Source organism: Anomaloglossus baeobatrachus, chromosome 4, assembly GCF_048569485.1.
Source record: "Anomaloglossus baeobatrachus isolate aAnoBae1 chromosome 4, aAnoBae1.hap1, whole genome shotgun sequence".
NCBI classification, from domain to species: domain Eukaryota; kingdom Metazoa; phylum Chordata; class Amphibia; order Anura; family Aromobatidae; genus Anomaloglossus; species Anomaloglossus baeobatrachus.
The window spans coordinates 531,882,479-531,902,762 of NC_134356.1; the positions used below are offsets into that span (position 1 = coordinate 531,882,479).

The 20,284-nt window shown below is 42.7% G+C and overlaps 1 protein-coding gene across 2 annotated transcripts in view; it reads right to left on the reverse strand.

Annotated features, from left to right (window-relative positions):
- The window catches only part of RHCG (Rh family C glycoprotein), a 217,559-nt gene that overhangs the window by 138,851 nt on the left and 58,424 nt on the right, over positions 1-20,284 (reverse strand). Inside the window, exon 1 of one of the 2 annotated variants that reach the window (XM_075345937.1) lies at positions 13,903-14,156. The exons of the other annotated variant lie outside the window; for it this stretch is intronic. Within the exon in view, the coding sequence (XP_075202052.1) occupies positions 13,903-14,089 (187 nt within the window). The 5' untranslated portion in view covers positions 14,090-14,156. Of the gene's footprint in view, positions 1-13,902; positions 14,157-20,284 lie in introns of those variants that run through there. 2 annotated transcript variants of the gene reach the window in all.

Consider the following 20,284-nt stretch of genomic DNA (forward strand, 5'->3'; position numbering starts at 1 on the left):
AGAATAAATGGAGAAAAAGTGGAGAAAAAGTGGAGAATAAGTGGAGAAAAAGTGGAGAAAAAGTGGAGAAAAATTGGAGAAAAAGTGGAGAAAAAGTGGAGAATAAATGGAGAAAAAGTGGAAAAAAAGTGGAGAAAAAGTGGAGAATAAGTGGAGAAAAAGTGGAGAATAAGTGGAGAAAAAGTGGAGAAAAAGTGGAGAAAAAAATGGAGAAAAAGTGGAGAAAAAGTGGAGAATAAATGGAGAAAAAGTGGAGAAAAAGTGGAGAAAAAAATGGAGAAAAAGTGGAGAAAAAGTGGAGAATAAATGGAGAAAAAGTGGAGAAAAAGTGGAGAATAAGTGGAGAATAAGTGGAGAAAAAGTGGAGAAAAAGTGGAGAAAAAGTGGAGAAAAAGTGGAGAAAAAGTGGAGAAAAAGTGGAGAAAAAATTGAGAAAAAGTGGAGAAAAAGTGGAGCACCCTTTGGTGCCTTTCTTGTGGCACTAAGGGGTGCTTAGCTTTGTATTTAGCCAAAAAAATGAAAAAAAAAATGACGTAGGGTTCCCCCTAGTTTTGTAGCCAGCTAGGGTAAAGCAGACGGCTGCAGCCTGCAGACCACAGCTGGCAACCTCACCTTGGCTGGTAATCCAAAACTGAGGGCACCCCACGCTGTTATTTTAAATTAAATAAATAATTTTAAAAAAAAAACACGTAGGGGTCCCCCAAAATTGGATCACCAGCCAAGGTAAAGCAGACAGCTGGGGCCTGATATTCTCAGACTAGGGAGGTCCATGGTTATTGGACTCTCCCAAGCCTAAAAATAGCAGGCCGCAGCCGCCCCAGAAGTGGCGCATCCATTAGATTGAGTGGAGAAAAAGTGGAGAATAAGTGGAGAAAAAGTGGAGAAAAAGTGGAGAAAAAGTGGAGAAAAAGTGGAGAATAAATGGAGAAAAAGTGGAGAAAAAGTGGAGAAAAAAATGGAGAAAAAGTGGAGAAAAAGTGGAGAAAAAGTGGAGAAAAAGTGGAGAAAAAGTGGAGAAAAAAATGGAGAAAAAGTGGAGAAAAAGTGGAGAATAAATGGAGAAAAAGTGGAGAAAAAGTGGAGAAAAAGTGGAGAAAAAATTGAGAAAAAGTGGAGAAAAAGTGGAGCACCCTTTGGTGCCTTTCATGTGGCACTAAGGGGTGCTTAGCTTTGTATTTAGCCAAAAAAATGAAAAAAAATGACGTAGGGTTCCCCCTAGTTTTGTAGCCAGCTAGGGTAAAGCAGACGGCTGCAGCCTGCAGACCACAGCTGGCAACCTCACCTTGGCTGGTAATCCAAAACTGAGGGCACCCCACGCTGTTATTTTAAATTAAATAAATAATTTAAAAAAAAAAACCACGTAGGGGTCCCCCAAAATTGGATCACCAGCCAAGGTAAAGCAGACAGCTGGGGCCTGATATTCTCAGACTAGGGAGGTCCATGGTTATTGGACTCTCCCAAGCCTAAAAATAGCAGGCCGCAGCCGCCCCAGAAGTGGCGCATCCATTAGATGCGCCAATCCTGGTGCTTCTCCCCAGCTCATCCCGCGCCCTGGTGCGGTGGCAAACGGGGTAATATATGGGGTTAATACCAGATGTGTAATGTAACCTGGCATCAAGCCCTTGGGGTTGGTGAGGTCAGGCGTCTATCAGATACCCGACATCACCAACCCAGTCAGTAATAAAAAAAAATAGACGACAAACACTTTTTTATTTGAAAAAACACTCCCCAAAACATTCCCTCTTTAACCAATTTATTAGAATGAAAAACAAATCCAGGTCTGGTGTAATCCAAGGGGTTGCCATGACGATCCACACTGCCCCAGTCAATGAAGAGCAGGATGTTCCCCATTGGCTGGGAGAGCAGTGCAGTGACCTGAGCTAACATCAATGGGTCAGCCCAGGTCACTGCAGGGGATGACAAGTGCTGCTGTCAGCGAGGTACATTACCTGCGCTGATCTCCAGCACACTGACAGCCCCTGTCACTGAGCTCAATGACCGGCGCCTTCACAGCCAAATATCGCGAGAGGTCCGTGACGTCACCGCCAGTGTCAGTCTCGGGTCGGAAGCGAGAGGTGATGTGACAAGCGGCGGCCATGGAGGACAGTGACAGCGCTGAGGTCAGGATGGCGGGACTTCATCACCGCAGGTAAGCCGAGCGGGCGGGGGGGTGGGGGGTGGAGTGAGCTGAGCGTAACTAAGATAAACATCGGGTTACTAACCAAAGCGCTTTGCTTGGATACCCGATGTTTATCTTGGTTACCAGCTTGTGGCAGGCTGCCAGCGATGGCTCCTGCTCACTGTAGCTGGGAGGGGGAGGGGGGGTGTGTGTGCGTGTGTGAGAGTGTGTGTGTGTGTGTGTGTATATGTATGTGTACATGCCGCGGGCAGGAGGGGGCGGAGTGAGCTGGGCGGGAAAGTGTGGGCTTCCTGCACGTAACTAAGATAAACATCGGGTTACTAACCAAACCGCTTTGCTTGGATACCCGATGTTTATCTTGGTTACCAGCTTCTGGCAGGCTGCCAGCGATGGCTCCTGCTCACTGTAGCTGTAAAAAGCCCTGCTTTTTGCTGCTAGAACCGTTCTCGAACATATCTAGAACTATCGAGCTTTTCCAAAAAGCTCGAGTTCTAGTTCGATCTCGAACAGCCCCAAAAATCACTCGAGCTTAGAACTGGAGAACCTCGAACCGCGAACCGCGAACCGCGCTCAACTCTAATTGCAATACAATACAGCTGCAATCAGAGCAGCAAAATGTAATGTCCCATATAGGGACTAACTAAAACTGTAAAAAAAAAGGTAAAAATATGTATAAAAAAAATCAGAAAATGAAGAACAAGAAAAAAATAATTCTAATAACTAGTTATATTTGTGTAAAACCCAATCTATAAAATTGTCAGACTAGTTAACCCCTTCAGTGAACACTGCAAGAAAAGAAATAAAAGACTGGAATTAAAAGCAATCAAAAAGCCATATATAAATAAAAATTGTACTGCTGAAAGCGTCATCTTGTCCTGCAAAAAGCAAGCCGCCATGCAACAGCATCAGCAAAGTAATTAAAAAGCTATAGCTGTCAGAATAAAGCAAAATATATATATATTTTTTCTATAAAATAGTTTTATGGTGTAAAAGCAATAAAACATAACAAAAACTACATAAATGTGCTATCTCAATAATCGTACTGACTCGAAGAAGAAAGCTGTCTTATCACTATTATGGCACGGTAAATTGTGTAAAAAAAAAACAAAAAAAACCCCCAAACAATTCCTGAATTGCTGTTTCTTCTTGATTCTGCCTCACAAAAAGAAGAACAGAGAGCGATCAAAAAAGCATTATATGGCCCAAAATACTACCAATAAAAATGTGATACAAAAAAAATTTATTTTATAAAAAAAAAATAAAAAATGTTTTTAGCATATTAGTAGCCAAACCATACTTTAGATAATCCACCTGGCCAGCAGGTTTAAATCATATTAATCAAATATGTATGGCGATCTTTAGGGCTCGCTCATACAAGCGTATGACACAATGGAGTGCTATCCAATGTTTTTGTGGATAGCTCTTGCATGAATGTTATACTATGGGGCATGGCAGAGCTGCGATTTTTTTCACATGCCGATTGGCGGCGTCTCTCGAACAGTGTACACCCATTCAAGTCAATGGGTGCATGCAAAACATTGGACAGCACCCATATGACATCCAAGTGCAGTCCCATATACCCCAAGACAGACAAGGAAGTAGATGAAGAAATTAAGATCTCCATCTTGTTCTCACCTGTGCCCCGATTTTCACATGTGAGAGAATCGACACACAGTGAATGACACTCGGCGCACAGTGAGTGACACTCGGCTCGTGCTCGTGTGACGCCCCTGAACTAGTCAGGGTGTCACAGGGTACTGCACCCCCTTTCCTTCTGGTGCAGGACTCAACCCCCCATGGTTCTGGGATCCCAACCGTTGGTATTGCTCCATCAGCATTCAAACCCTAGTCACATCTCACACCACACCCTGTAAGGCACACTAGTGGGTAGTCTAGCTGGAACAGGGCCACTCGCCTAGGGGTCAGACAGACTGGTAGGAGGGAGGAAGTCAGTGAGAGGAAGTGGAGAGCAGAGCAGAGTTTAAAGTCAGTTGAGTAGTAGCTCCCAGAAAGTGAGGAGCTGGGAGTAGCAGCTCCCTGGAGAAGAGAAGTAACTCCCAAAGAGTGAGGAGCCGGGAGTTGGAGCTCCCTGGGGACTTTTGCCTACGTCGCAGACGGTGATCTGGGACCGAAGGAGTCGGAGACCCGGTCGCAGGGTATTGGAAAAAGAGTGCCTGACTTAGTTTTGGAGAATGGTCGGCACTGGAGTATCTAGTAACCAAACCGGTACCGAGCACGGCGGGGTACTGGACCTTAGATCAGGGAGTAGCTTCACGCAACCTGATAATTAACCTGTGGAGGATAGTCTCTTTATGAACTTTCCCCAAGAGCTCAGAGATCGAAGGCATCAACACAGAGAGGGGGATAGGGCTTTCCAGCTTATGCAGCCCACTGAAATCCCAAGTTTCAGCCATCGAGAGCACGGCTCCCCTACTTAACAGTAGGGAGAGGGACCCCGACAGCTTCAAGCAGAGGGGTCACTCAGAACATCTAGAATACAGTGCATGGAGGCAAGGTACAGACCATCAGCAATACCAACGGGAGCGGACTCCCAGGCGAGCTCCCCTGAAGTGGCAATGGCATCCAGAGGCTTGGTTTACTTCCATGTCAGAGTCTGCTTTCTGGTCGTATCCATACCAACACGGCCTGAGTAAGTACCCTGTCCTCCCCTGCTTCCAATATGCACCATGCTCCCCTACACCTCCATCATTCAGAGTCTCGGGGCCTCCCCTACCCGTGGAATGAACATCATCTGGCTGCCCCACTCCATCTCCCCCAGGTACTCCCATCGGCAGCAGCAGTACTCCCCTTACCGCGAACCATGGGTGGCGTCACAAACTCTCACTCCCCTGTAAATACTCCCTTTACATTTGAAGTGGCCGCGAGCCCCCGGGTCCAGAGACCCTCGAGCCACAGCAACCCCCGGTTCCAAGCGGTTCGACCGTTGCAGGGGCGGCACACTCGCAGCAGAGTTTGAGCTGAGTGTCATTAGGATATAGCATCCGATGCTCTTGTATGTGAGACTCATTGGATGCTATACACCAGTGTGACCTCTTATCTGTATGAAATATTAAACAACCAGAGTCTACAATATAGGCTTGAAGTTTAGACATAGCTTAGTACTGCTTCTGTAGTTTAACCTTAAGGCTATGTGCCCACAGGACTCTGTACCCGAGGATTTTGCTGCGGAAAACCTGTGGATTTATCTGGAATTTATAGATAAATCCGCAGGTTTTAGCAAGTACAGAAACTCCCCATGTTATCCTATGGAACATGGGGAGTGTCTGTGTCCATCCTGCGGTATGTGCGGCTGCGGAATATGCTGCGTATGTCCTGCAGCTGCACATAACTGCATGTCAATTATTCCTGCAGAATTATCTGCGGATATCGCGGCCCCCCCACTATGGAGATAGAGGCCGGGACTTCCGCAGGTAAGTCACATGAATGTCCGCAGGTTTTCCGCCGATATTTCGCTGGAATCCCACAGCAATGGATAGTTGTGGATTCCGGGGAGCTGCTGCGGTAAACCTGCGGACATAGATGTGGATATATCCGCAGGTGCGAGCTCCCGTGGGCACATAGCCTTAACAAGGCTGGTGTTGGGAGGGAGGGTTGAGGTAAACCGGGGAATTGCCCAGGGCCCTCACTCCCTTGGAGGGCCAAAAGGTCTCAAGTAGGAGCTACCCTAATAATAGCATTACAATTAGAACAGTTTTAAAACAAATTACACATATTTGGTAGCGCTGCTTTGGTAAAAATAAGATCTGTCAAAATATAAAAGTAAAATTAATCAGACGAGTAAACAGCATAGCAAGAGAAAATACAAATCGCCAAAATTATGATTTTTGGGCCACCTTAACATTGCACTAAAATTCAGTAAGAAGCAACCAAAACATATCTGTCCAGAAATGGTATCAGTAAAAATGTTGCCCAGAGCACAAAAAAAGCCCCCACATAACCCTATATTCCAGAAACTAAAAATATTACAGATCTCAGAAAATGGCGACAAAAGCAGAATTTTGGGGTTTTTGTTTATTTTTACAAATTTCAGAATTTTTTTTCAACACTTAAATAAAAAATATATATACATGTTTGGTACCTGCATACTCAAACTGACCTGGATAATCATCCTGCGAGGTCAGTTTTACCATATAGTTAACATGGCAAATAAAAAAACACCCCTTGCAGGCTTCATTCTTCTGCTGTTCATGTGGGGTTTACTAACAGACTAAAGAAAAAATAATATCTTTAAAATTGGCACAGATAGATCAACGAGTGATTGTTCAGTCCCTATAATTCTTCCTCATCCTTTGTAATGAGGCCAGAAACAAGCACCAAAGGACTTACATATTGTCGATCGCACACATTTACCAGTCTGATCTCAGCGCATGTAAGGCCCCTTTCAGACGTCCATGTTTAAACAGGTGCTAGCCACACGTACCGGTATGGTCATCCGTGTGACATCCGTGTGTCATATGTGTGTCGTCCGTGTGACATCCGTGTGATGTCTGTGTTTGCATACGTGTGGCATATGTGTGACTACCAGTAAAAAATGCATGATACTGAAATTAATAGTTTGTTAATGTGCAAAAGATGGCCAAAGCCTGAAAAATTATAGATAGAAAAATAGAAAAAATAGATAGATAATGCATAGAAGGGATAGATAGATAGATAGATAGAACATATCAGAAAAATAGAAAGATATAATGAAAGAAAATAAGAAAGAGCATTTAAAATAGACAAAAAGAAAGAACAGATAGAATAATGATATAGCTATAGAGATCGCTAGCTTGGCTAGCTGTTTTACAGCATTTTTACTTTTTAATTTAAAAAAAAAAAAATGATGTGAGGTCCCCCAATCTTCTTATTCAGCACAGAGACAGCAGCAGTTTCAGGGTGCAACCGTTAGCTCTCTGCTGTACCTTGGCTGGTTATTGAAAATAGAGAGGATTCCATGCTTATTTTTTAAATTTTTAGATTTAAAAAAAATAAATAAATTACGTGGGGTCCCCTCCATTTTACTAAAACCAGCCATGGTACAGCAGCAACTGGGGGCTAATATTATTAGGGTGGGAAGGGCCATGGTTATTTGGCCCTTTCAGCCTAATAATAGCAGCCCATAGCCTCCCCAGAAATGGTGCATCCATTAGATGCGCCAATTCTGGTGCTGGACCCGGCTCTTCCCGTTGCTCTGGTACCATGACAAACGGGTTAATATATGTGGGATTGATGCCAGCTCCAGCTGGCATCAAGCCCTGGCATCAGTAATGGGTGGCATCTAGCAGACACCACCATTAATCCAGTAGTTGAAAGAAGAATAACAAAGTTTATTTGAACAAAAAAAAAACAACTCCAGCCCTCGTCCACCAATTTATTTGAGTTTTATAAATAAATGTAAAAAAAAAGGTCCATTATAATCCATGGTGAGGTCCCAAGACGTTCCCCAAAAACAAACCTGAAAAGACCTAAAAAGAGAAAATTATTCCATAAATAAAGACAAGACACACCCTCTTTTCCAATTTATTTCCCTGTCAAAGCCCTAATGCTTGTTTGCCGTAATCCAATTAGGGAGGCCCATGTCGATGCCATACTGCTGTCACATTCAATGGAGAACCGAACGTTCCCCATTGATTGTGAGAGAGGCCCTGCAGGCAGACACACACACACACTGCTGTGTATGCTTCCCTGCGGTGACCTGGACTGCTCTCAGCAGTGTGTGTGTGGCCTGGTCAAGAGGTCATCACTGCTGTGTGTGCTTCCTGTGGGGCCCTGGACCTCATAAAGTGAGCCCAGGTAAATGCAAGGGCACCCTCAGCAGTGTTTATGAGGGCCAGGCAGTAACGTCACGGGTTTATCGGAGTTCCCAATGAACTAGCGTGGGTGTCACGGCAGTGTCGTCAGGATGACATCTGAGTTCTTTGGATACTACGATGACATCCTGAACTCACTGCAGACACACACTTCTGAATAATCACCTGTTCCCGGCGATACGGTCCCCGGTGCTGATTTCTCTGGCGCTGCTGCTTCCAGCTCCTTAGTGCAGTGCATATTCAATGAGTATAATGAGCAAGGGTCGGAAGCAAGTAACAGCAGAGCTGAAAGCAGCAATGCTTGAAACAGGTGAGTATAGAAATTCATTTTATTTCAGACACATGTGTTTTCTCCGGTACATGTAACACTGATGTCACACGGACCACATCAGTGTGTGGTACGTCTGACACCAGTGCTGCCAGAGAAAAAATGGACATGTCTGCATGTGTGCATACGGGGAAACGCAGGGCCACACAGTCTGTGTAAAAACACGGACGTGTGAGGAACACCATAGACTGACATGGGTATGTGTGGCATCCGTGTGAAATACGGATGTCACACATACCTGAAATACGGAGGTCTGAAACCAGCCTAAACGTAACCTATATGGCTGAGTGTGATAGTGCAATATATGAGCATTTAGGGCCCACTTTATACTTTTGCCCAGGGCCCCACTTTCTCTAAAACCAGCCCTGGCCTTACATGTATGTAGGTATTTTATAACCCTATATTGAAAAAAAAAATTAAATCAGGAGTTAAAATTTGGTACATCCGGTCCCCACATTGAGATAATCTGACTAGTGACAGCATAAATTGCTGTACATTTGGTGATGGATGATGTTCCTTTAGAGGATATTCTGGAAAAAGAAAGTATCAGACATGTTGAACTTCATCATGCATAATACTTAATTCTTTTAATCCTCTGCATTAAGAAAACAGGGTGCAAGTTCAGAATTGCTTTCTTAAGATACAATGTATATATTCTCTTATTGTAACGTATATGTATGACACCTGACGTGAATATCCTAAGGCCATCCTTCTGAGATTCATTGTGTTGCTCTGTCAAACAAATCATTTACTGTCTTTACCTCATCCATATTATTCAATAGGCTTTTGTTACACACTAATCATGGCTCTCAGTTAATGCTGCAGATTGTAATATATATGCTGGAAGAAGTAAAATCTGCTCTGCATAAACACATGGAAGTCAGGTCCTACTGCAAATTTAGAGAAAGTTGATCTAAAATCAAAAGTAAAAAATTCTATGGTAAGCAAAATTATCACAAATCCATAATTTAGCAACAAGTTAATAATAGCTGTAGTTCCTATTTTTCCTATTCTTCTTTCACTACTACCTACGTGGTCAAAATTGTTGGTCCCCCTCGTTTAATTAAAGAAAAACCCACAATGGTCACAGAAATAACTTGAATCTGGCAAAAGTAATAATAAATTTAAAATCTATGAAAATGAACAAATGAAAGTCAGACATTGCTTTTCAACCATGCTTTACAGAATTTTTTTTAAAAAATAAAACTCATGAAGCAGGCCAGGACAGAAATGATGGTACCCCTGAAAATAATGTGACAAAAGGGACATGTTAAATCAAGGTATGTCGACTAATTAGCATCACAGGTGTCTACAATCTTGTAATCAGTCAATGGGTCTGTTTATACGGCTACAGATACTGACTGTCCGTTTGGTGACATGATGTGTACCACACTCAACATCGACCAGATGAAGTGAAGGAAAGAGTTGTCTCAGGAGATTGGAAAGAAAATTAAAGACAAGCATGTTAAAAGTAAAGGCTATAAGACCATCTCTAGGCAGCTTGATGTTCCTGTGACTACAGTTGCACATATTATTCAGAAGATCCATGGGACTATAGCCAACCTCCCTTGACGTGGTTGTAGGAGGAAAATTGATGACAAATCAAAGAGACAGATAATACGAATAGTAACAAAAGAGCCCAGAAAAACTTCTAAAGAAATTAAAGGTAAACTTCAAGCTCAAGGAACATCAGTGTCAGATCGCACCATCTGTCGTTGTTTGAACAAAAGTTGACTTCATGGGAGATGACCAAGGAGGACATCATTGTTGAAAAATAAACATAAAAAGCCAGACTGGAATTTGCCAAACTACATGTTGACAAGCCACAAAGCTTCTGGGAGAATGTCCTATGGACAGATGAGACAAAAATGGAATTTTTTGGCAAGGCATATTAGCTCTATGTTTATAGATGTAAAAATAAAGCATATCAAGAAAATAACACTGTCCCTACTATGAAACATGGAGGAGGCTCTGTTATGTTCTGGGGCTGCTTTGCTGCACCTGGCACAGGGTGTCTTGAATCTGTGCAGGGTACAATGAAATCCCAAGACTATCAAGAGATTCTAGAGAGAAATGTGCTGCCCAGTGTCAGAAAGCTAGGTCTCAGTCTCAAGTCATGGGTCTTGCAACATGATAATGACCCAAAATGCACAGCTAAGAACACCCAAGAATGGCTAAGAGGAAAACATTGGACTATTCTGAAGTGGCCTTTTATAAACCCTGACCTAAATAATATTGAGCATCTTTGGAAAGAGCTGAAACGTGCCGTCTGGAAAAAGCAACCTTCAGACACAAGACAAATGGAGAAGTTTGCTCTTGAGGAGCGGCCAAAATACCTGTTGAGAGGTGCAGAAGTCTCATTGACAGTTACAGGAATCGTTTGATTGCAGTGATTGCCTCAAAAGGTTGTGCAACAAAATATTAAGTTAAGGAGGAACCATCATTTCTGTCCAGGCCTATTTCTTGAGTCTTATTTTATAAAAAAAATTCTGTGGAAGCAGAAAAGCAATGTCTGACTTTCCTTTGTTCATTTGTTCATTCTCATAGATTTTTAATTTATTCTTATTTTGCCAGATTCAAGTTATTTCTGTGACTATTGTGGGTTTTTCTTTCATTAAACGAGGGGTACTAACAATTTTGACCATGTGTGTATGGTCACTGATTGACTGCAGCAGTCACTTGTTGCTACTGAAAGACAAAGGAGGACGATGAAACCCCATTCTGTAAAAATGTCTCTTGACCTAAGCCACATTCTGTAATAATCCCTCTTGCACTGTACCCCATTGTGAAATAATGTTCCATGTCCTGTGGCCACCATTCTGTAATAATATCCCTTGTCCTGAACCCCATGGTGGAATAATGTCCCCTGTCCTGTGGCCCCCATTCTGTAATAATGTACAAAGTATTGGTGCTCTTATACAACAAACAAGGTGGCCATAAAATAACCTAAGGTGTTTGGAGCCGTGTGCAGACTGACCCATTGGATAGAATTGGCTGAAAATTGGTATGTATGCTATACAAGGCATGGGGAAATGGAAGGCATCTTAAAAAAAAATTATACCAAAACTCCCCACCAGGTGAAAAAGTGTCGCTGTACAGTGAGCGCACCTTGCAATTCAGTCTGCAAGATGCCTGTCTCTTTGCCGGATCATGCGCTGTTAGTGCGGTTGTTTTATGAGAATTCCAAAAATGCTACAGCTGCACTGAGAGCCTTTCGTTGTTTGAAAGACCTTCACACACATAGCGGTCCAATGGATGTCAATTTGCTGAGACAGATGATGACACGTTTTGAGGCAACAGGGTTACTGAGTTTTCAGCCAGGGCGCGGCGACGGCCGATAAGCAGAGAGGTTGTGGATGACATTGCCACTGCCGACGTATAACAGGGCACCGACATCCCTGCCGGCAATAGCAGTGCACGCAGTGTTTCCAGGCAATTGGGGCTCCTGTACAGCACAGTGCGGAAAGTTCTCTGAAAGGTCTTGCGGGCATACCCATACAAAATTAGCCATCATCAACAACTTCTTCCTCGTGACAATTATATCCACATGACATTTGTATTCATGTTTCTGGCGGAAGTGGAAGTGGATGGCAATTGACCATGGGCTGTTATGTGGTGCGGTGAAGCGCATTTTTACCTGAATGGAACGGTGAACGCACAAAACTGGGCTACCGAAAATCCGAATGCAGTTGAGGGGGTTCTGCTGCAATCGCCAAAGGGAACCGTTTGGTGTGGTTTCACCTCATTATTCATCCTAAGACCGTTCTTTTACAAAAAAATGAGGCCAACTGGGGTTGCTACCTGTTCTGTGATAGCTGTGAGATACCAGACAATGCTGGAAACAGTGGTAATTCCGCAACTCCTAACAGCAGCAGTGTCTTCAAACAACCACCTTCATGCATGATGGAGCACCTCCTCATATTGCAAATCATGTAAAGAACTTCTGCGTGCACATTTTTCCGATGACAGGATTTTGAGCTGCTCCTTCCCTAACGGATTGGCCACAATCTCAATCCTTGTGATTTCTGGTTTTGGTGACACGTGAAAGAGCGTGTTTATCGGAGAAATGTCAACATCCAGGTTGACTTCATCATTCTGGAAGTGTGCAGCATCCCACCAGACATGCTACAAGCAAGTGTCGAGCATGTTCTGCATAGGTTGAACATGATTACCGTGCATGATGGCGCCCATATTGAACAGTTATGCTAGTCTGTGGAACAATTGTGACATCTCCAATTATCGACACACGGTTTTTGGGCTGCTTGCTCACTGTACAGCGCCACTTTTTCACCTGGTGGGGAGTTTTGCTATAATTTTTTTTAAAATGCCTTCCATTTCCCCATGCCTTGAAGAGCATACATACCAATTTTCTGCCAGTTCTGTCCACTGGGTCAATCTGCACATGGCTCCAAACATCTTAGGTTATTTTATGGCCACCTTGTATTAAAAAAATATATATATTCTGCTTATCTTTTCCCTCTCCACCTCAAACTGGCACGCGGATGTGATCTGGCAGCCTCTAATTGTCTGGTACTGTGTATTGCAGTGCAGGGATCTGGGGCTCTCTACACCTCAATACATTTCAGCTAAATGTGCATCCAAGGACGCATATTCAGTTGAAAATGGCACTGGCCCCCTGACTCCATGGGCCCAGTTGAACCCTCTTGTGATTGTTATGCCTGTTTCCAGTGGCTATAAATTTGTCCTGGTCATATGATGGACACAGGTGCAGAAATAATTAGGCTATGTTCACATGTTGCAGCATTTTTTTAATGTGTATTTTATGTAACTTAAAAATGCTGCTTTTTACAGTACCAGCAAAAGCTATGAGATTTCAGAAATCTCAAGCTGATGATTGCTTCTTTTCCTGACTGAATTGGAAAACTGTTATGTTTTTTAAAAACTGCAGCATGTCAATTCTTTCAGCGTTTTTACAGCATTTTTTGACCATAGAAAGTGAGTGCAAAATTTTAGCAAAAATGCAACCGCTGCAGTTTTGCTGCATTTCTGTTGCTTTTTTGGTGAATGAGACTAGGTTTATTAAACATGTACAGTAGACAAATAAAACATATAATCTGCACCAAATGTCAGCAAAAAAAAAAAAAAAATAGAAAAACTTGTTTTTTTGTAAAAAGCTTTTAATACTGCTAAGAAAGCTTGTTTTGGCTGCAGAAACAAATGCAGCAAGAAAGCAACGTGTGAACATAGCCTAACTGTTACTAAGGCGGTGACTTTTAACGAGCCGAGCACATATGGGTTCATCACATGACCATGGAGGGACGTTTATCCAAAGAAATTTAAAAAACGAAGGTTCACATTGAATGAAAAAAGCATTGAGAATTTGCTGTCATATACTATTAATTAGAATCCAAGAGTCCAAATATTGACGTAACTTATGTATCAACCATTTTGCAATTACTAAGAATTGACAAGTTCAAGTCAGATTTCAGCCAATAGGTTTTGTGATGATCATCTTGCAAAGCCAGAAAAGGGCTTTCAGAAGGCACAGTCTGAGGATGTCCTAATTTGTTGAATTTTTTTAGGTTTTTTTTGCAAAATTAAGTTTTCTGTATTATTCTACATTCCTTCAGATCTAAAATAAATAACATCAGAAATGTACTTACTTGAGTACCTATAATAATAGTCATTTTCAATATCACTGGAGATGTCATTTAGAGCCATGTATTCTTTCCAGTGGGGATCAGCGGCAAAGTCATAACGTACAAACACTCCAAACAGGACTATCATAGCAATCTCAAACAAGAGGCAGATGATTGGCAGTTTCCATCGCATGCAGGTGTTTATAATCATAGTGGAACTTTGGTGATTGATGTTCTTCTCTTAGAAATCTGTGCAATGGAATTATTACAGCTCGTAGTTTTTGTCACGGGTCTTCTTTATATATTGTGCATCTCTATGGGTGTAACTGCTTTACGTGTTTATCACCAAGGTCACACACCTTATTTTGAAAAAAGCAGGAGAGTGGAGAGATGCATAATAGGTACGAGATGTGAAGTCAATTAAGTACATTAGGGAGTCGACGTACATTCTGTGCAAGGATGCAGCAAATATGTCTAGAGCTGACAAACGGGCAGCAATGTGTGTCCCCATAGTTGTTACAGATTATATTCCAATTATATAAGCATATATATTAAAAGACTTTTACCAATGAAAGGAATGAATAATAAGACTTCAGTATAGAAGAGGGTGTTGCCAGATCAGATGCTCATTTAGGGATCATCCGCTGGAATTATTTTTAATTTGATGTTATATTGGGGAAATTTGTTGTTTTAAAGCAGGGGAAACCCAGTATTTCACAGCACAACACCTCTAAGTAAGACTACATTCACATGTCTATTGTACACATCCGTGTGTAGCGCTTCTGAAGCCATCAGAGTGCTACAAGGTTCTGCATCCCCACAAGGATATAGGGCCTACCCCCTAGGGCCCCGGAGGACCAGTGCCAGTAACACACAAAAACTCCAGGTAATCCCAGTTTTCCCCAACAATCCCCCATACAATGGTACAAAGCTAGGGTCGGACCAATGGATAGCCGCCTAGAGGTGGAGCCAGTCCAGTCTCCTAGTTGACCAGGTGAGAGGGGTAGACTGTGGAGAGAGAGAACAGAGTAAGAGAGGAGAGTGAAGGTGGACGTGAGGACACGTACTGACACGGGGTTGACAGTAACCTGGTACCCAGGAGGGTAGTTGCCTGTGGAGTACAGTGGAGTACTCCCGGAACTACGCACCAACGGGGTACAGGACCCTAGGACAGGCAGAAGCTCCAAGCCGACCTGTTAACACCTGCACAGCGAGGGCAACATCAAGGACCTCGCTGACCCTAAAAATCCGAGACTCAGTAGCAAAGAGAGAGCCGGGGACAGGACCAGGGACTCCATCCCCATAGGGTTCACACTACCGTCATACGGACAGAAGTGGAAAAAAACACCACCGGACGGGGACTCCAGTTGCTCTATGCCACGGGAACCCACAAACCAGACACAGGTGCAGGGGAAGAAAGTACCAGATTACTACACTGGCACTGGGACAAAGGGGACCTGAAGGTGAAACCAGCTGGCCTCGGGTGACCAGTTACCACCAGAAAGTGAGTAAAGAACCAGTTGCACTAAACCCCTTGTGTGGACTACTTTCTTCCAACACCTGTCATTACACCTACCCTCTGGGGCCCGGCCAAGCTTGCAGAAGATCTAACATCCAAGCTGCCATTAACACCAGCTCCAGTAGTAGACATTATGCAGCGGTGGCTCTATCAACATAGCCGCAACACCGCAAGTGGCGTCACATATGAACACTAATCTAATTCCTTGTAAATACACCCCCATTACAAAAAGGGCCAAGGGTACAAAACCGGGCAACGGCCACCAAAGTGACATTCCCAAGATACAGTTAGGTCCAGAAATATTTGGACAGTGACACAATTTTCGCGAGTTGGGCTCTGCATGGCACCACATTGGATTTGAAATGAAACCTCTACAACAGAATTCAAGTGCAGATTGTAACGTTTAATTTGAAGGTTTGAACAAAAATATCTGATAGAAATTGTAGGAATTGTACACATTTCTTTACAAACACTCCACATTTTAGGAGGTCAAAAGTAATTGGACAAATAAACCAAACCCAAACAAAATATTTTTATTTTCAATATTTTGTTGCGAATCCTTTGGAGGCAATCACTGCCTTAAGTCTGGAACCCATGGACATCACCAAACGCTGGGTTTCCTCCTTCTTAATGCTTTGCCAGGCCTTTACAGCCGCAGCCTTCAGGTCTTGCTTGTTTGTGGGTCTTTCCGTCTTAAGTCTGGATTTGAGCAAGTGAAATGCATGCTCAATTGGGTTAAGATCTGGTGATTGACTTGGCCATTGCAGAATGTTCCACTTTTTTGCACTCATGAACTCCTGGGTAGCTTTGGCTGTATGCTTGGGGTCATTGTCCATCTGTACTATGAAGCGCCGTCCGATCAACTTTGCGGCATTTGGCTGAATCTGGGCTGAAAGTATATCCCGGTACACTTCAGAATTCATCCGGCTACTCTTGTCTGCTGTTATGTCATCAATAAACACAAGTGACCCAGTGCCATTGAAAGCCATGCATGCCCATGCCATCACGTTGCCTCCACCATGTTTTACAGAGGATGTGGTGTGCCTTGGATCATGTGCCGTTCCCTTTCTTCTCCAAACTTTTTTCTTCCCATCATTCTGGTACAGGTTGATCTTTGTCTCATCTGTCCATAGAATACTTTTCCAGAACTGAGCTGGCTTCATGAGGTGTTTTTCAGCAAATTTAACTCTGGCCTGTCTATTTTTGGAATTGATGAATGGTTTGCATCTAGATGTGAACCCTTTGTATTTACTTTTATGGAGTCTTCTCTTTACTGTTGACTTAGAGACAGATGCACCTACTTCACTGAGAGTGTTCTGGACTTCAGTTGATGTTGTGAACGGGTTCTTCTTCACCAAAGAAAGTATGTGGCGATCATCCACCACTGTTGTCATCCGTGGACGCCCAGGCCTTTTTGAGTTCCCAAGCTCACCAGTCAATTCCTTTTTTCTCAGAATGTACCCGACTGTTGATTTTGCTACTCCAAGCATGTCTGCTATCTCTCTGATGGATTTTTTCAGCCTCAGGATGTTCTGCTTCACCTCAATTGAGAGTTCCTTAGACCGCATGTTGTCTGGTCACAGCAACAGCTTCCAAATGCAAAACCACACACCTGTAATCAACCCCAGACCTTTTAACTACTTCATTGATTACAGGTTAACGAGGGAGACGCCTTCAGAGTTAATTGCAGCCCTTAGAGTCCATTGTCCAATTACTTTTGGTCCCTTTAAAAAGAGGAGGCTATGCATTACAGAGCTATGATTCCTAAACCCTTTCTCCGATTTGGATGTGAAAACTCTCATATTGCAGCTGGGAGTGTGCACTTTCAGCCCATATTATATATATAATTGTATTTCTGAACATGTTTTTCTAAACAGCTAAAATAACAGGGAAAACAAACTATTTCTAGAATGGAGAAATAAGGGGATCGGTGGGGTGAAAGATCTGCTCCATGAAACGGAACATAGGTGGTTGACCCTTGAGGAGTTGGTGAACAGGTACGGGCTTTCTCCATTCCAAATCATACAATACAAACAGGTGGAAAAGGGAATAATGGGACTATTGAGGGATGTTAGAAAAGAACAGGTAATGAATGAAATGGACCAATTTATAATGAAGGATAAACAGGAGATTACTATCTCCTCCCTGTACAAAGATCTGAGAACAGCACTGGTACCACTGCACTCGGACCAGGTCTGGGGAGCATGGGCACGACAACTAAAAGATACAGAGGCAGGGGAAAAGATACAGCAGGGATGTATGAGGATGAGGAAGGAGGTGATTAATGAGGGCTGGAGGGACACACAGTTTAGATTAATGCACAGAGCAATTTATGGTTTTAACATCCCTACCAAGCAGACGATGAATAAAATAGAACATTGCCCCAAATGTAAGCAGCCGAAAACGGACTTATACCACGGGATTTGGCAGTGCTCAGAAAGTCAGAAATTTTGGGGAAAAATGAAGACACTTATAGAAAAAGTATGGGAAGTGGAAATGGAACTAGACCCATTGTTATGGATTTTCCACCACAGGACTAAAGAAAAGGAAGGAGGAGGAGATACACGGGGGACCACGATTCCAAGACTCTTTCATAATATTGCTATGATAGGGAAAAAGGCCCTACTACGCAGATGGCTCGAGGAATCTGTTCCATCAGAGGAAGAGGTGGTCAATCAGATTAAAAAGCTGCTCAATATTGAACAGTTGGAAGCCGAAAGAAATAAGGACGAACTAACGGGAAACTTTTTTAAAAAATGGAAGAGATTTATAGTACAACAGTATGGAGTTGCAGAAATACGGAAAGTGGTATCTCCTTTCACTAATACGGAATGGTATCTACTGGGAGACTTGCAAGGCACATTGGGAAAGCTGAAAATACACACGCAGTAGAGACACAACAGTAGGGCGAGACGAGGGTTTCAGAGAAATAGGGCTTCAAACGGGAATCAGAATATAGAGGAGCTGTGTGTTCTTTCGCGACTTATACCTGGTGTTCTGTGTATTAAAAATGTTGGGGGGGATAAAGTGGGAATAAAAGAGGGTGGGTTAAGACAAGGGTGGGTAAATTGGTAAGGTGAATTTATTCTTGTTCAAATGTTAGATATATTGTAATGATTCTGAAAACTGCAATAAAATTTGTGTTTAAAAAAAAACAAAAAAAACAGCTAAAATAACAAAACTTGTGTCACTGTCCAAATATTTCTGGACCTAACTGTATACCCTGCCCGAGACCGAGTACCCCATATCCCTGGGCACAACACGTGCGCTAATGTATTTTGTGAATCACACTTGGCCATTAATATGGAAATCATATAAAAATGGATGAAAAATAGAAGACTTTTTACTTCAGTTTTTCATCCCCTTTTCTTCAATTTTTAACTGATCCATTAGAAAAAGTCAATAAACAAAAAGCCATACAGACAATTTACCACCATTGGTGTTTTAAAATGGCTGAGAAAAAAAATGGATGCAACATAGATATTAAAAACATCACACAAAAGTTAATTTTATATGGATGCAAATATGGAAGCAGATACAGTTAGGTTCAGAAATATTTGGACAGTGACACAATTTTCGCGAGTTGGGCTCTGCATGCCACCACATTGGATTTGAAATGAAACCTCTACAACAGAATTCAAGTGCAGATTGTAACGTTTAATTTGAAGGTTTGAACAAAAATATCTGATAGAAATTGTAGGAATTGTACACATTTCTTTACAAACACTCCACATTTTAGGAGGTCAAAAGTAATTGGACAAATAAACCAAACCCAAACAAAATATTTTTATTTTCAATACTTTGTTGCGAATCCTTTGGAGGCAATCACTGCCTTAAGTCTGGAACCCATGGACATCACCAAACGCTGGGTTTCCTTCTTCTTAATGCTTTGCCAGGCCTTTACAGCCGCAGCCTTCAGGTCTTGCTTGTTTGTGGGTCTTTCCGTCTTAAGTCTGGATTTGAGCAAGTGAAATGCATGCTCAATTGGGTTAAGATCTGGTGATTGACTTGGCCATTGCAGAATGTTCCACTTTTTTGCACTCATGAACTCCTGGGTAGCTTTGGCTGTATGCTTGGGGTCATTGTCCATCTGTACTATGAAGCGCCGTCCGATCAACTTTGTGGCATTTGGCTGAATCTGGGCTGAAAGTATATCCCGGTACACTTCAGAATTCATCCGGCTACTCTTGTCTGCTGTTATGTCATCAATAAACACAAGTGACCCAGTGCCATTGAAAGCCATGCATGCCCATGCCATCACGTTGCCTCCACCATGTTTTACAGAGGATGTGGTGTGCCTTGGATCATGTGCCGTTCCCTTTCTTCTCCAAACTTTTTTCTTCCCATCATTCTGGTACAGGTTGATCTTTGTCTCATCTGTCCATAGAATACTTTTCCAGAACTGAGCTGGCTTCATGAGGTGTTTTTCAGCAAATTTAACTCTGGCCTGTCTATTTTTGAAATTGATGAATGGTTTGCATCTAGATGTGAACCCTTTGTATTTACTTTCATGGAGTCTTCTCTTTACTGTTGACTTAGAGACAGATGCACCTACTTCACTGAGAGTGTTCTGGACTTCAGTTGATGTTGTGAACGGGTTCTTCTTCACCAAAGAAAGTATGCGGCGATCACCCACCACTGTTGTCATCCGTGGACGCCCAGGCCTTTTTGAGTTCCCAAGCTCACCAGTCAATTCCTTTTTTCTCAGAATGTACCCGACTGTTGATTTTGCTACTCCAAGCATGTCTGCTATCTCTCTGATGGATTTTTTTCTTTTTTTTCAGCCTCAGGATGTTCTGCTTCACCTCAATTGAGAGTTTCTTAGACCGCATGTTGTCTGGTCACAGCAACAGCTTCCAAATGCAAAACCACACACCTGTAATCAAC